Raw genomic sequence first — 17,790 nt, 5'->3', positions numbered from 1 at the left:
TTAAATCACGCCTGAAAACTCACTACTTCAACCTAGCTTATACAACATAATTATGAACCTCACTGACATCTGCACTGTTTATAAACTGACTCCACAATTATCGACTTCCGTATTATTGAGGTTCTTTGTAAAATGTTTTTTTCCTATTTTTACTTCACCCTGTGTCTTAATGATTTTTAGCTGTTATTTTTGGGAATTTTCTTGTATTTCCTTTTTATCTTTTATCTGTGTTCGACATGTTTATATAACGCCTGTTTAATTAACCAACATTTTTAGTGTACAGCGCCTTGTTTGGTTGTAATGCCTTGTGAATGCGCTTTATAAATAAAATAAAATTGGATTGGATTGGATGTAAAGAGGGATGTTTTGTTTTATCTTTGAAATGGTTATTTTTTCACGGCGACTCATCCCGTTGACAGATGCAGAGTCGATACCTTATAAACACAGTTTGGCGCCTTGGCAATGAGCGACACAGCAGCAGTGTTGGTCACGTGACTTTTTCTTAAAGCAACACACGCATCGACACTGATCGACACAGGTCTTGCTCCATGAGCTTGACACATGCGCCGGTGTGTCGGTGTTGCTGGACCCATCACTACCCATAACAAATAGGGCTGGGCAGTACGGTTTAAGAATAAAATAAATGCTTCCTTAGAAATATTAGAAAACTAAGTGTTAAACTCTGCTTTCTGGTGCATTTAGACTGCAATTTTGGCCACTGTTTTTTCTTTTGTCCATCTGAAAATTAATGTAGTTCCAGCTGTTGTTGTAAGTGAATTATTTCTTTTTCCATTATGTCAGAAGCAAACAGATTTTTCAGATTGTTGGTCAGCATTGTTGGATGATGTAGTTTGGGCTGCATGGTGGCGCAGTTGTTAGCACTGTTGCCTCGCAGCACGAAGGTTGCAGGTTCAAACCTCGGCTGCGGCCTTTCTGCGTGGAGTTGCGTGTTCTCCCCATGCATGCGTGGGTTTCCTCCGGGTACTCCGGTTTCCCCCACAGATCACAACATGCCCTACAGGTTATAAATTGTAAGTCGCTTTGGATAAAAGCGTCTACCAAATAAATAAATAAATAAAATATTCTGATGAGAGTCAGATCAATTCAGACTGAATATTCACAGCTTTAGTCTTGTATTAAATCTGTTTACACATCTCTCCCCATATGAATAAGATAATATATCCTGCACTGTATTATTAAATTAAAATAAAACAGTACTGACACATGCAGCTTTTTTATAATTAAAACGCCCACGTTGGCCGGTAATCACCTGGATCTGGCTAATGGGGAGCCTAAGTCTCCTCCCCTTCTGGCTGGCTCATGGGTCCCCAATAAAAAAAAAAAAAACAGAATGTTAGTGAACTGGGCTATAAAAGTTATTTCTTTTCTTTCTGGGCTTTGCCTTACACCCAGAGTCACATCTGTCAGACTTTTCTAATCCTAGAGTTTCACCGTCTATCAGATTTTCTATCAGAAGCTAATGCAGGAGCTAGCGGTAGGAGACTATGTTCATGTTCAGCCTGCATGAAACACTCAGTGACACGTTAGAATCAGAAATAATCATTAAATGTATTTTTTTCAGTGGAGTTGACCTAAATATTGACCTACAACAGATTTGTTAGATTTCCAAAATGTGTCCCCCCCCCAAATTAAATTTGTTCCTACGCCCTTGCTTGACGCAGCAGCAACTACCAGGCATGTCCACGTCCTTAGATTCAGAGGCAGACAGAAACCTCGGTCCTCTACCGTGTTGATTAGTGAGTCCAAAATAGTAATAAATGTAAAAATGGTAAAAAGTTCATGTCGATTAATTTTACCAAGATGTGAAGGAAAAGTCGAGTCTTTACTGAATGTTACCGCGATGTTTTTGCAGCACCACGACATAACTTGTATGGTTACATGACAAAACTGCGATTTATCAAGACAAATAGGTGAAAAATGTATACGACCAGACTCGGAATTGGGGGTCCAATATTTGTCATTTATACAACAAGAAAATGTGCACAAGGTGGGCCTGAACCATCGACATATATACCTGAACATAAGGCTAGCTAATCTTAGCACTTTCGCTGGGAGGCTAGTCTACAACTTCCGGTTCAATTTCCAGCCGAGCAAGTGGCCTTGTTCGAGATTAGCAGCATAGATATGTATAAAAACACTAGATGCCTCCTCCCCGCTGTTCGCCAATGGGATGCGACGCAGGAACGTGGCAGCCATCTTACCTCATACAGCTGACCCCTTTCTTTGCACTGGAGTGAATGGTGCATATACTGTTTAAATAAAACTAACTTGCTCAGTTTTAAACCGATTTTCAAAAGGTTTGATTTGTTATAAACGCCAGAGATGTGCCTATGAAATAGGATGGGTTTGGCCCAGAAATTCCTGTTATTTCACTCCACAAAACATTTAATCTTTCATAGATATTACATTCAATAAGCTACAGCATTTTAAAGTATAAACAGCCCATTATCTATATCTATCTATCTATCTATCTATCTATCTATCTATCTATCTATCTATCTATCTATCTATCTATCTATCTATCATCTATCTATCATCTATCTATCATCTATCTATCTATCTATCTATCTATCTATCTATCTATCTATCTATCTATCTATCTGTCTGTCTGTGTATATATATATATATATATATATATATATATATATATATATATATATATATATATATACTGTATTTGTGGTTTGTGAAATACGATTTGTGTAGAGATGAGATTTCAAGGTTCTTTTGAGGTAAAGCCCACATTGACAGAACACAGATACAAAATGTGCACCCCAACAAGTAAGACAACCAACACCCAAATCTGTCAGCCAGAATCGGGCCACCAGCAATAAAATTTCACCCAGCAAATTATTTTGTATTTTCACTATTTCTTAACTTTTGTTTTCTTATTTATTGACTTTCATTTATTAATTATAAGCTCTTTGGAAATGCTTTCTGAAAAAGTTAGGAAATAATCAAAAGATAGATTAGGTTAATAAATAAGATGGATTACAGTAATAAATAAGATAGATGGACAATGGATTGATCTTGTGAAGGAGATTTTTAACATTCATAAAACCAGATAAACAATGTATAGAAGAAAGCAACTTACAATGTATAACCTATAGGGCATGTTGTGATCTGTGGGGGAAACCGGAGTACCCGGAGGAAACCCACGCATGCATGGGGAGAACACGCAACTCCACGCAAAAAGGCCATAGCCGAGTTTCGAACCTGCGACCTTCGTGCTGCGAGGCAACAGTGCCAACAACTGCACCACCATGCAGCCTTACCGGGCAATCAGGAGTTTATATTCTTCAGAAATTTCTGGGAAACAGTGCATTTGGTGAGGTTTACAAGGGTTTAAAACAGAACAGCTGAAGCAGTGGCTCTGAAGTTTATCACCATTGATTAAGCTAATCGATCACTTTGAATATAATGACAGCTTCTGTTTAGTGTTTGAAACATATTACATGAATATATTTGGTTTATTTCAAATGAGAGAGGGGGAACCACTAGATGTCAGTCAAGTCCAGGTGGTTTGCCCACGACCTGCTGGTGGATCTGAGTGAACTCAAAAAAAGGGAAGAAGACAAATCAAAATACACCAGATTTCATTGTTACACAGATCTTGGATACAGAGGTTGATTCTGATGAGGAAACTTCAAAGAATGAAAGCATTCAAAAGAACTCCCTTTAGTTTGAGGATGTCACCATCTGTCAAGGGGAAAGAGTAATAAGACATAATTAGGATGCAGTTTAAGTTTTAATAACTTTTATTTCTAATAAATTTCTATCTTTCCCTTCATGTAAAGATACAGAATACATTCTTAGTGAGTCTGATTCAGCTTTTTAACTTTCAGTGCAGTTTTAAATATTTGAAAGAATTCTATTACAATAATGTCCGTCTGTGAACATCAGAGTGGTAGAGGACAAACAAATCTTCATGAGAAACATTTTTAACTTCATTTGTCCATGCAGCTCTTTACTCGCTCCAACTCCAGTTACTAATCCATCCCAACTAGATGAAGCTGTTTTTATTCTGAGACGGCCATGGTCAGTTTAGTTAGAGATGTAGATCATTTGACAGACAGCAGCAGCATTTGGCATATCATCAATAAAGTCAAATGTGATCATGAACATGAGTAATTATTTAATTTTTTCAGTTTAACCACATGATGCTGACTTCCGTGACCTGCTGAAGCATGCTACACACTCAGGATAACCATGGTAACACGACGTGTCTTCCAGAATAACCAGAGCTGAATCAGGACGTCTGAACAACAGAACCTTGACAACGTTGGTACTTACTGCAGGACTGTTCATTTGCATCTGTTAAATTATTTATCACTTACAGTCAGGTTGGGATTAGAGTCTTTACTTGAAGACAGAACAAGAAGAATTATTAACAATGAAATATCAGCATAAATAAATAACTAGATCATTAATAAGTTTCAGGTCAAACTGCTGCCTTTGCATTCATGTCCATCTTCATGTATTCACATGATCCTGAGTGGTGATGAGCAACAATCAGGTGGGTGGAAGCATCTGGTCTGGTCAGGGAAGGAGTAAATGCTGGTAAGTGGAGTGGTGCAGCTGGCTAGGTGATGGGGCCTTTTCCAGGATCACTGGTATTAAAAGGAATGGTAAGGGAGCTAAAATCCCTCCAGAAACACCACCCATCTGTACTGGTGCTGGAGTGTTGGTGGGGGTTTGCTTGTTGTGGTGCTAAATGATGTGTTTCTTTGTTTTTGTCTCTTTTCATCTGGGTTCTGGTGTCAGAGAGAGGGATCCTCTAGTCCTGAAGAAGTCTGGAGCTTGCTGATCTCACTGAAGCAGTTCTTTTGTGGGGTCTCGTGAGACTAAAACATGTCAATGCCTGACTTAAAATGTTTGTGCAGGTTGAACTTATCACAGTTCTCCGTTATTATGATCTCTGGCTTTTAATAAAGAAATAAATAAAAAATGTTTTTTTTTGACTCACATATGCTGTTTTCTAATAAGGTTTTAACCAGAAATAGCTTTATTTAAATTAACATTTTAATAAATTAGTTACTATTTTACACTAGTTGTTAGGGTGGAAGGACAATCAGCAGGGTTATAGATGCATTTACAATCACATGTTTTCCCCCAAGTTATTAAAAACGTGTTTTAAATTAGTTTAGATCATCTCATGTTCCATCTGACAGCAGGCAGAGAACAGACAGACTGAAGATTAAATCCTGGAAACAGTTATCTCTCCTGCTTGGTAGATCTGAAGGAACTACTGACATTAAAGTCTATATTAAGACAAAAAGAAGAGCATCTATGCTAGCATGCAGAGAACAGAAGCTCTCAAATTATAAACCACATTCTTTCATTGATAGGTGTATTCTATAAACACTTATTTTTATACAATTATACCTATTTTAGCTAAATACGATCTGTAACCCACGTGTTTTCTACGTTTTGTTTGCAATATATCTTTTAAAAATATAAAGTTGATAAATGTTTGTGGCGCTCCAAAAAATAAATGCTTTGATAAAATACATAATTAGTGTAATAATAAATAATAAATAATAAACATACATTATCGGTCAAAAAATATCTGTAGAAATGAGAAAAGGGTCGTTTTAGCGTCGAGTCCGGCCAGTAACCGCTCATGTTGACTAGCAGCGCTGAGCTGTTAGCGTTAGCATTAGCAACTAAGGGCAACGTAAATCACGTGACCACTGCTTTGATGATGCCATGTGACCACTGGGTGCTTTGATTGTGTCACGTGACCACTGGGTGCTTTGATGACGTCACTACTATGCGTCGTCATATAAAGGTCGGATCAGATTCCAAATATCATTCTGAACAGGTCACAGCTCCAGAGCGGTTGTGTAGCATAAACATCCCTTCTGACAGTATTTAGAAGGACTCATTCTTTTACCGACAGGAACTTGGTGAGTAGCCTATCACAGTCAAAAGCTGAAATCAAATCAGTTTTAAGAGACAATCCATATTTTGAACTTGATAAGATTCAGTTATCAGTCACCAGTCTTTCAGCTTCAGGATTCAGAACTGGAAAACAGCCAATTAAGCTAAAATGCCTCTTAAGTTTTACAAAAACGAGATCCTTACCGGGCGATCTGGAGTTTATATTCTTAAGAAATTTCTGGGAAAAGGTAATTTTGGTGCAGTTTACAAGGGTTTAAAACAGGGAACAGATGAAGCAGTGGCTCTGAAGTTTATGGATCGCCGTGACTCGGCTTTCGGAGAAGTCATTATATTGGAACATCTCAGAGAACTCCAGGCTCATGAGAACGCCCTGATTAAGTTCATCGATAACTTTGTTCACAATGATCGCAACTGTTTAGTGTTTGAGATGCTGGATATGGACTTATTTGACTTAATGGAAATTAGACAGAAAAAACCACTAGATGTCAGTGAAGTTCGGGTGGTTGCCCGCGACCTGCTGGTGGCTCTGAACGCACTGAAGAATGCTGGAGTGACTCACGCAGATATAAAACCAGACAATATTATGCTGGTTAATCACCAGTCGCAGCCTTTCAGAGTCAAGCTGATAGATTTTGGGGTTGCTATAGAAACATACAAACTACGGCGTTATGATACCATTCAAGTGTGTGGTTTCAGAGCACCAGAGGTGAACTTAGGTCTCCCTCTGACTGAAGCCATTGACATGTGGGCTGTTGCTTGTACACTGACCTTCATCTTTCTTGGAGATCATATTCACAATACTATTTGTGAGTTTAAAAATATGAGGCAGATCTTTAAGCTCCACGGTCTGCCTGACCAGGATTTACTTGGCAAGGGAACGAAAGTGGATCGCTTTTTCATTTTTGACCAGTCAAACCAAACTTGGAGGTTTAAAACACCACAGGAGTATACGGAGACGATAATCATCGATGGCGACAAACATGATGTTGCGTTAGACTCTATCGATGACTTTTTAACAATTCATCCAGAAATACAAGACCCCTTTGAGTTAGAAGATCTGCAGGCTTTCGTAGACCTCCTGAAAAAGATGTTTACAGTGAATCCCTCAGAGCGGATCACTCCAGAAGAAGCTCTAAATCACAGATTTATAACAATGAGCCACCTTCCTCCTACCAGCAATAACTCATATGTGATATGGGCATATAAAAAAATGAAAGTTTATCGAATGGAGAAAGAAGAACCGAGCATATCCCCTGATTTCAATGTAAGACAGACTCCTGACAGAAAATCAGATATCTTTGATTTCAATCCATCTGATTCTGATCTGTCGGACTCAGATCTCTCTGAATTAGAAGATTCTGACTCTGGTCTGTTCGATTCCGGTCTGTCTGACTTTGATTCATCAGATTGTGATCTGTCTGACTTTGATTCATCAGATTGTGATCTGTCTGACTTTGATTCATCAGATTCTGATCTGTCTGACTTTGATTCATCAGATTCTGATCTGTCTGACTTTGATTCATCAGATTGTGATCTGTCTGACTTGGATACAGATGAAGAATCTAATGAGCCAGCGAACACATCAGATTTTCAACTCCTTAAGATTCAGGAAGCTAATTTAGCAGATATGAAGTTGCACGATCCAGAACTGGAAGGCAGCAGAAGAGACAGACTAGATGAAACATCGTTTGAATTATACAAAGATCAAACAATCACTGGGGAATCGGGAGTTTATATTATTCAAAAATTTTTGGGTCGTGTTGCTTTTGGACAAGAGGTCAAGGGTTTAAAACAGGGGACAGATGAAGTTGTGGCTCTCAAATTTATCCACAAAGACAACAGTGAATCAGCTACCGCAGAAGCCACTATATTGAAACATCTCAAGGAGCTCCAAGCTGACCAGAAGAACCTGATCAAGTTAATCGATCACTTTGAATTTAATGACAGCCTCTGTTTAGTGTTTGAGATGCTGGACATGGACTTATTTGGTTTACTTAAAACGAGAGAGTGGGAACCACTAGATGTCAGTGAAGTTCGGGTGGTTGCCCGCGACCTGCTGGTGGCTCTGACCGCACTGAAGAATGCTGGAGTGACTCATGCAGATATAAAACCAGACAATATTATGCTGGTTAATCATCAGTCGCAGCCTTTCAGAGTCAAGCTGATAGATTTTGGGGTTGCTATGGAAACACACAAACTATGGCGTTGTGATACCATACAGGTGTGTGGTTTCAGAGCACCAGAGGTGAACTTAGGTCTTCCTCTGACTGAAGCCATTGACATGTGGGCTGTTGCCTGTACACTGGCCTTCATCTTTCTTGGAGATTATGTTCACAATACTATTTGTGAGTTTATCAATATGAGGCAGATCTTTAAGCTCCACGGTCTGCCTGACCAGGATTTACTTGGCAAGGGAACGAAAGTGGATCGCTTTTTCATTTTTGACCAGTCAAACCAAACTTGGAGGTTTAAAACACCACAGGAGTATACGGAGACGATAATGATCAATGCCGACGACTATGATATTGCGTTAGACTCTATCGATGACTTCTTAACGATTCATCCAGAAATACAAGACCCCTTTGAGTTAGAAGATCTGCAGGCTTTCATAGACCTCCTGAAAAAGATGTTTACAGTGAATCCCTCAGAGCGGATCACTCCAGAAGAAGCTCTAAATCACAGATTTATAACAATGAGCCACCTTCCTCCTACCAGCAATAGCTCATATGTGATATGGGCATATAAAAAAATGAAAGTTTATCGAATGGAGAAAGAAGAACCAAGCATATCCCCTGATTTCAATGTAAGACAGACTGCTGACAGAAAATCAGATCTCTTTGATTTCAGTCCATCTGATTATGAACTGTCGGACTCAGATCTCTCTGAATTAGAAGATTCTGACTCTGGTCTGTTCGATTCCGGTCTGTCTGACTTTGATTTATCAGACTGTGATCTGTCTGACTTTGATTCATCAGATTCTGATCTGTCTGACTTTGATTCATCAGATTGTGATCTGTCTGGCTTTGATTCATCAGATTCTGATCTGTCTGACTTGGATACAGATGAAGAATCTAATGAGCCAGCGAACACATCAGATTTTCAACTCCTTAAGATTCAGGAAGCTAATTTAGCAGATATGAAGTTGCACGATTCAGAACTGGAAGGCAGCAGAAGAGACAGACTAGATGAAACATCTTTTGAATTATACAAAGATCAAACAATCACTGGGGAATCAGGAGTTTATATTATTCAAAAATTTCTGGGTCGTGTTGCTTTTGGACAAGAGGTCAAGGGTTTAAAACAGGGGACAGATGAAGTCGTGGTTCTCAAATTTATCCACAAAGACAACAGTGAATCAGCTACCGCAGAAGCCACTATATTGAAACATCTCAAGGAGCTCCAAGCTGACCAGAAGAACCTGATCAAGTTAATCGATCACTTTGAATTTAATGACAGCCTCTGTTTAGTGTTTGAGATGCTGGACATGGACTTATTTGGTTTACTTAAAACGAGAGAGTGGGAACCACTAGATGTCAGTGAAGTTCGGGTGGTTGCCCGCGACCTGCTGGTGGCTCTGACCGCACTGAAGAATGCTGGAGTGACTCACGCAGATATAAAACCAGACAATATTATGCTGGTTAATCATCAGTCGCAGCCTTTCAGAGTCAAGCTGATAGATTTTGGGGTTGCTATGGAAACACACAAACTATGGCCTTGTGATACCATACAGGTGTGTGGTTTCAGAGCACCAGAGGTGAACTTAGGTCTCCCTCTGACTGAAGCCATTGACATGTGGGCTGTTGCTTGTACACTGGCCTTCATCTTTCTTGGAGATCATGTTCACAATACTATTTGTGAGTTTATCAATATGAGGCAGATCTTTAAGCTCCACGGTCTGCCTGACCAGGATTTACTTGGCAAGGGAACGAAAGTGGATCGCTTTTTCATTTTTGACCAGTCAAACCAAACTTGGAGGTTTAAAACACCACAGGAGTATACGGAGACGATAATGATCAATGCCGACGACTATGATATTGCGTTAGACTCTATCGATGACTTCTTAACGATTCATCCAGAAATACAAGACCCCTTTGAGTTAGAAGATCTGCAGGCTTTCGTAGACCTCCTGAAAAAGATGTTTACAGTGAATCCCTCAGAGCGGATCACTCCAGAAGAAGCTCTAAATCACAGATTTATAACAATGAGCCACCTTCCTCCTACCAGCAATAACTCATATGTGATATGGGCATATGAAAAAATGAAAGTTTATCGAATGGAGAAAGAAGAACCGAGCATATCCCCTGATTTCAATGTAAGACAGACTGCTGACAGAAAATCAGATCTCTTTGATTTCAGTCCATCTGATTATGAACTGTCGGACTCAGATCTCTCTGAATTAGAAGATTCTGACTCTGGTCTGTTCGACTCCGGTCTGTCTGACTTTGATTTATCAGATTCTGATCTGTCTGACTTGGATACAGATGAAGAATCGGCATTTGAAAAAAGGAAAGTTTATATAATGTAGGAAGAGGAAACAAGCGGCCCGTCACCTGATTTCATCGTGGGACAGACCGCTGACAACAAATCAAATCTCTTTGATCTGAATCTGTCTGATCACAATCTGTCAGACTCAGATCTCTGTGAATTAGAAGATTCTAACTCTGATCTGTCTGACTTAGATACTGACGAGCCAGTGAACACGTGAGAACTGGATGTTGACAAGTTTCAGAAAGCTGATTTATCAAACTTTAAGCAGTACGATTCGGAACTGGAAGCCAGATGAAGAGACAGCCTAGATGAAATGTCATTTGAATTATACAAAGATCAGACAATCCCTGGGGATCCAAGAGTTTATGTTAGTCAATATTTTCTTAGATAAGTTTATTTAGACAAGTGGTCAAGGGTTTAAAACAGGGGGCAGATGAAGTCGTGGCTCTCAGATGTGTCCACAAAGACAACACGGGAGCAGCTACCAGAGAAGCCACTATATTAAAACATCTCAGGGAGCTCCAAGCTGACCAGAAGAGCCTGATTATGTCAGTCGATCACTTTGAATATAATAGGAGTGGCTGGATAGGCCTAGAAAAAAATGTGGGGTCTGCACTTCAGATTAGTCAGTGTGTTAGCTCTAGTAGAGTTCAGCCTGTGGCGTTGCATTGCACGTTCCTTTATTCTTTCTCATAAAAAAAAGCAAAAAGTCCATTACACTCAGATCAAAATTGAAGAATGCAAAATTAGTTACACTACTGTGGATACAGAGGAAGATTCTCAGGAGGAAACTTCAAACTTAGCATTCAAAGTTTTAGCGTTTAGTGTTAGCGTTTAGTTTTAGCGTTTAGTGTTAGCGTTTAATTTTAGCGTTTAGTGTTAACGTGTAGTTTTAGCATTTAGTATTAGCGTTTAGTTTTAGCGTTTAGTGTTAGCGTTTAGTTTTAGCGTTTAGTGTTAGCGTGTAGTTTTAGCATTTAGTATTAGTGTTTAGTTTTAGCGTTTAGTGTTAGCAATTAGTTTTAGCGTTTAGTGTTAGCGTTTAGTTTTAGCGTTTAGTGTTAGTGTTTAGTTTTAGCATTCTAAAACTGGGTTAGGCCATAACAGGGTTGGGGTTAGTTGGGTTAGTGATAAAGTAAACAAAAAATAAAAAAAATAATCCTCTACTATTAATCGCCACCTTATCGCGGTGTAGGGGTTTGCGTGCCCTGATGACCCCAGAAGGTATGTTGCCTGGGACTGTTTGTCCCTGTTAGGTTCTGCCATGGCAACTGGGCTCTGGGTCAGGGGCCAGACTAAGAGCGATTAATTAATTCTTATTAGGACTACAAAAGCAGTGGAGAAAAACTCTCTCCAAGACTTTTTAAATGATTGAGTTTTAGTAGTTACGTAGTTGGTATAAAAGAAAAGTTTTCACAGAAAATATTTTCCGTTATCTAGATCAGTGGTTCCCAACTTGACCCTCCAAAGGGGTCCCCACAACTGTGTCTGTGCTGAGGTTGTTGGGTTACAAAGATTATTTATTATTTGTAAAAAATTACTTTTCTAAAATCCCAATTACACGCCCAACTGTGTAATCAAAAATATGTATAGGAGTTACAACACCGCATGTCTGTGCAGTTTGTAACTAATCATGTGTGATGTGTGTTGGTAGATGGGGTTGGGGGGGTCCTGGCTTGTTTTCAACATTGGTACGGGGGTCTTCATGGTAAACAGTTGGGAACAACTGATCTAGATGAAATATGGTGTTTACTAATTTAAAAACTGTAGAAATTTTAAAGTAGTATATTTTATTCTGAAAGTATTTACAGGAAGTGCCAATCATCTTGTTTAACTTGATATAAACGCTGTGGTAACAGCTTCTGTCCGCAAGAGGGCGGAAACATCCTTCATCGTGAAAGTCAGGCAATGAAGGGTTTGCTTGTTTCAACCATCGACATGTGGTTTCTACCCAGTTGATCTGAAAAATTACATAAATCCCTTCAGTCAAATGCTGATTACAAATAAACCAATTAAAAATCAATTTAGACAGAAACATGTATACAAACGTATTTCTATTTGTTAATGCTTATTTTGTGCATTTGGTTTAGTTTTATTTCTGAATTTCAGAGGTTATTTTTAAAGTTATTGATGAAACAAGGACCAGTAAGTAGACTGGATGCGGTCAAAACTCCAGAAGATGGCAGTAATGCAGCTGTGCTGCTAAACAGCTCTTTAATACCAGGACCATTTGTCACGGTCCGTGGTGAGCCTCCTGCATGTAATCTGTTTGTTCTGAGTATTGTTGTAGGTGGGTGTGTCTGAGAGCCACCAGCTGCAGCTGATCCCGTCATCAAGGCCCAGGGGATTTAAGGAGCAGCGTGACACTTCACCACGCCGGATGATTGCTCAGCTTTGGGTTTCACTCCACCCTCCACCATCTCAATACCAGCTCAGATTCCTGCACTTCATCTCATGCTGTCTCCTCCCCTGGCCGCCCGCTCTCAGCCGCTCACCTGCACCCACCAAGCCTCTGCTCCTACCTCCTCTCATATTCGACAGTCCCTCCTCCTTCTGGAGCCTTCCTGCTCACCCGGACCTGACCTAGCCCTTCCAGAGGCTCTCACCACTATCTACATCAGTAAGCTCTCCTCCTCATATTATCCTCCATCATTCCCTCCATATACTCACTCTTTCTCCCTCCTCAGAATCCTCTCCTGGAGCCTTGCTGCCAGCCTGCACGTCGCCTGTTCCCGTTCCTCTGATTTAATAATAAAGAACGTTTTACTTACTTGCCGGTTTCTTGTGATGATTCTGCATGTCGTGGGTCAAGAAACTCTCACCCGCCATGACACCATTAGCTTTACAACAGGTGTTTATTATAAAATACTCATCTGTGTCCGTATGTTTTTAAACTACTGAGTGTGACTTTTATGTTGTGGTTTATCAAAAGATTAATGGTTAATAAGTTTTATTATAAGATTAAACTCAGACACATACAGGATTATTGATGTTTCACAGATAATTTCAACTACTGTGAATATTTGATGACAGTTTCATTCTGATCGTGATTCGTTTCAGCCACAAACATTCCGAGGACCTTCTGCAACGTGCTACCTGATGGTGACATGCAGTCGAGAGGACAATAGAAGCTCCAGGTGTTTGTGGAATGTCAGAGCTTGTGTGTGTGACAGAGCGTGTGTGTGTGAGTGGTAGGTGAGTCTGTAACAGTAACTGGTCTGGCTCAGGTCAGGATGTGAGAACGTGTCCATGAGTTGAACCTGCTCCACCGTCCCTAAGCTGGCCTCTCGGATCGCTGCGTAGAACTTCTTCTCCTCCCACGATGGTCCAGTCCAGAAACTGATATCGAAGCTGAAAGGCTCTGGGTGCAGAGAAAAAGGACAGAAAGGCGTCCCGGGAGGTGGGCCATGTGAAAACTGTCTTATGAAACGTGGCTCGTGAGACCAAAGCAAACGTCAGTCAGGGAGTGAAAACAGGAGAAGGTGAGGAGGTCCAGGTTCAGAGAGACAGTGATGGTGACATGGCAACTATCAGCTACACTGCTTTGAAAAACCTCACCAACCAAACCCAGTGGCTCTACTGTCAACTGCAGGCTTCTCTCCTCTGTTGCTACAGAGACTCTGTAGGGAGAAAGGAGTTTGTCCAGCCTACTTCTTAGTAATTTAATTGGCTCGGTGTCTGAAGGGAAAACACCTCTGAGGAGAAGCTGGTGGAAAGCAGGCAGGGCCCACAGGCTGATGGCTATGTTCCTGAACACCACACCACTAATGCCAAAGAATGAGCTGATGGCACCATTACAACCCTCATCGTTTTTATTCTTTTCCCCTTCAGACCTCACATCTCTCCCCCCACTCCCCCCCTGAAGCTGTGCTTCTTTTCCAGCCAGAAACTCGTTCAGCTGAGGGAGCAATGACGGACGCAGCACATATAGACTGCTTTCCACTTCAGGGTGAACATCACTGGAGCACGCCGGCCATAAGCTCTTCATCCTGCTCTCTTTATTGCAGGCAGCTTTTGAAGCACTTGATGCTTTTTGTATGTTTGGATCTTTTCCTTCAGCGGGACAGGTGAGGTCTCTCTGCAGCAGGTGGACCCAGTAACAGGACTGTCACAGTCGTTCACACGACAAGACGGGAGAGAAAGTGGACTACGGAGTCAAGTTTTATCGCTTCCCGAAGTGGAGAAAACATCACGGTAAATGTGTGGAGGAGCTCACAAGGAGACGCCAGATGGCGTGGATAGCTGCAGTGAGAAGGAAAGATCTGACTTTCAACTACATTCCTCCATCAAAGAGGGTGTGTTCTCTTCATTTCTACTCAGGTAATTTCATTTAACACAACTTTTAAAGGCTACACGTGAAGCTAACGTTATAAATGGCATATTACGTTTGTCGACAACCAGAAAGTAAACAATGAGGTGGTGAGTTCGTTCCCCTCATCTAAAAAAAAAATGAAACATCTTCCCTTGGTGCATGCGTGCGTGCGTGTGTGTTGTACATACTGATGACCATTTTGACCGTTTCCCCTACAAAGTGAGGACATTTTCTTGGTCCTCACGTTTTTCAGAAGCTTACTAGTAGGGATGGGCGATATGGCTGAGTCAAGTCGGTTCTGGTGAGAAGTGATCTGGAAAGACTCATTCATGCGTTCATCACCTCAAGGCTTGACTTCTGTAATATGTCTGGGTGAGTCAGGGTTGTATCAATAGACGTTAGTTAGTCCAAAATGCTGCGGCTCATTTGCTAACGTGCACTTGCAGGCATGAGCATGTAATCCCTGGTGTTGCCTTCTCTGCACTGGATTCCAGTTGCTTTTAGAGTTTGTTTTAAATATTGGTGTTGGCGTACAAATCGTTGAATGGACTGGCTCCTTCCTATCTATCGGACATGCTCGTGGCGTATGAGCCAACTCGCCGGTTGAGGTCGGCTGACCAGCAGCAGTCGGTGGTTCCAAGAACAAGTCTGAAGCTGGGAGGAGACCCTTTTCCGCTGCTGCGCCTGGACTTTGGAACCAGCTTCCACGCAATATTAGACAAGCATCTTCTCTGGTCATTTTTAAGTTGCTCCCATCGACATATAAATATTGGACAATGGGTTTCCATAGACTCCAATAACACATTTTTGAAGATAAATGGGAGGTGGCCACCACCGCCATTTTGACCGTGTCACAGGTTTCGTCAAGCCCAGACAATTCCACAAAAGGGAAGAGAGGTGGAGTTTTAAACTATCACAGCTTTATTAAAACATCTTTTATTGTGGTAATCGATTGCAGGATTCCAATTGCGTTTGACCTGCTGGTGATTAAGAGGAAGTGGAAAAGTTTCACCATCTGGTCGGCTGTTACTCTTCTTCTTCTGCTGGTGGGAATCATTTAAGGAATGCATGGAAAACAAAAACATACAAATGCTCATGAATCAGCTGTGGATTTTTTCATTGGCGCAAATTCATTGTTTATCCCTCCCACTGTCTTCATGGGTGACCCCGCCAGGAAAGTTGACCATTGAGCAGGATTGATGGTTTATCCCTTGAGGCAGGGGTGAGGAGTGAGCACCACTTCACCATTTTCACATAAACCATCAATCCTGCTCAATAGTCAACTTTCCTGGCGGGGTCATCCAATAGGACAGTGAGAGGGTTAAATAAACTGTTTAACTTAATATGATTTATTTCATTCAAGGGCCAGATAAAATCACTGAGGGCTGCCAGCAGCCCACAGGCCACACTTTTGACATCCTTGGTTAACAAGACGGAGATTGATCCACTTTTTCTTCTTCTGTGGTTGTCAGGTCCCCTTGGTGACAGTAGACTCTCTGTTCTATGGCAAACTAGTGATCGCTCCACTCAACATCCTCCTGTACAACGTGTTCACCCCACACGGACCTGATCTGAATGGTAACCTACAAAACACTTAACATTATTTCATACTGGTGTCAAAATCAGTCCTGAAATTTGATCAGAGTTGAGCTGAGCAGGATTTGGAGTCTTATTTCCTGATATTTGGATAATTTTCCTCTGATTGGATAACAGCAACGCGACTCTACCACTGACTGTTTGCTCTGCTACATTGATATTTTATCTCAACAAATAGCACAAGCCTGGAGTTCTGCTGTGTGGTGGATTTGCTAACGCTAACCGTTAGCTTCTGCTAAATGTTCTCTGCTGCTTCTTGGATGCTAAAACAACAGCCGTCCCCGTCACAAGTTAAGATGGGTGAAAGTTTCACCGTCTATTTTCTAGGAGACTGTTTTCATGTCCAGGCTGCATGAAAAACAACCAGTGACTAATTATAATCAAAAATAATAATTACAAATTGGTTTTCATCAAAGTACAACTTAAATAAACCATCTTAGATGTTGTATTTTAGAAGTTTTTAGGTTTTCCTAACAGGGTAACAGCAACTTCTTGTGCAAATCGTGACATATTCCTCTGAAGCAGGCTGGTGTAACATACTTTTCTAGTAAAACTTCAGACATATTCAATAGTTTTATTCTAAATGCACCTGTTTGGCTGTTCTGTGATTTTTCTGGGGTATTTTTAATGATTGGTTTCACTCCACTCCTAGGTACGGAGCCATGGCATTTCTACTTCACTAATGGCGTCTTGAACTTTAATCTGGTATTTGTTCTGGCACTGTTTTCCCTGCCGCTCACTGCTCTCATGGAGACGCTGTCAGGGTTCCCACGCGTCCTGGAAAACCTGGAAAATGATAGTCCAATTTTCCAGTCATGGAAAACACATGGAAAATGGGGGGAATTGCAAAATGTCCTGGAAATGTTTGAGTTGTCCTGGAAAGTAATTTTCCATCCTTGTGGATAAACAGACGGATTAAACATTTTGGGCAATATTGGGCTGTAGCGCTTCTCCTTTAATTTCTGCATCTAGCTGGCACAGCGCCCCACATGACGCTTCCAACCAATCAGATTGCATAATCCCCCTCAGTTCCAGTTCCACTTCTGTTTTTCCAACTGTCTTTTTGGCTAGATTTACAGATTTTTCACCCCTAGATTTATTTCTCTAAAGAAGGGCCAAAAGTAGCGACTCGGTTCGCGAGTATTGCGTTATCGCAGTTTATAGAGCGAGAGGTTTTTCTCCTTCTCTCTGTGTAGTGATACCTATGGTGGCTCTGCCCACAAGGGGGCAGTATTAGATAATCTATTTAAGGGTAGAGGTGAGCACTGATGAGAGAATGATGTACAGCTGGAGAAGGCACACAATAAACATCTTTTGTGAAGAACCTGAAACTTGGTGCATACTTCCAGAAACATTACATGGTACCAGGAGTGGGATGCTGCCATGGATAGTGTACGGCCTCCAGAAGCTGTTGTCTGGACTGGAAATGTGGATTGTGAATGGCGTTCGTTCAAGCAACGCTTCATGCT

At 40.9% G+C, this 17,790-nt stretch overlaps 1 protein-coding gene across 1 annotated transcript; it reads left to right on the top strand.

Annotated features, from left to right (window-relative positions):
- The first annotated feature begins 5,788 nt into the window (after positions 1 to 5,788).
- LOC129164718 (uncharacterized) lies at positions 5,789 to 13,183 on the top strand. Its single transcript, XM_054745700.2, has 2 exons — positions 5,789 to 13,033; positions 13,101 to 13,183. Exon 1 carries the CDS (start codon positions 6,074 to 6,076, stop codon positions 10,448 to 10,450), a length of 4,377 nt encoding a protein of 1,458 aa, XP_054601675.1. The 5' UTR covers positions 5,789 to 6,073; the 3' UTR covers positions 10,451 to 13,033; positions 13,101 to 13,183.
- Positions 13,184 to 17,790: the final 4,607 nt, after the last annotated feature.

The sequence above is a fragment of the Nothobranchius furzeri genome, chromosome 11 (assembly GCF_043380555.1).
Source record: "Nothobranchius furzeri strain GRZ-AD chromosome 11, NfurGRZ-RIMD1, whole genome shotgun sequence".
NCBI lineage: Eukaryota > Metazoa > Chordata > Actinopteri > Cyprinodontiformes > Nothobranchiidae > Nothobranchius > Nothobranchius furzeri.
The sequence above is the reverse complement of the archived record's forward strand: the minus strand, read 5'-3'. Positions and strand labels throughout refer to the sequence as shown.

Coding starts and splice junctions, on each gene's coding strand:
- LOC129164718 (XM_054745700.2), top strand. CDS start 6,074: ATGCCTCTTAAGTTTTACAAAAACGAGATCCTTACCGGGCGATCTGGA.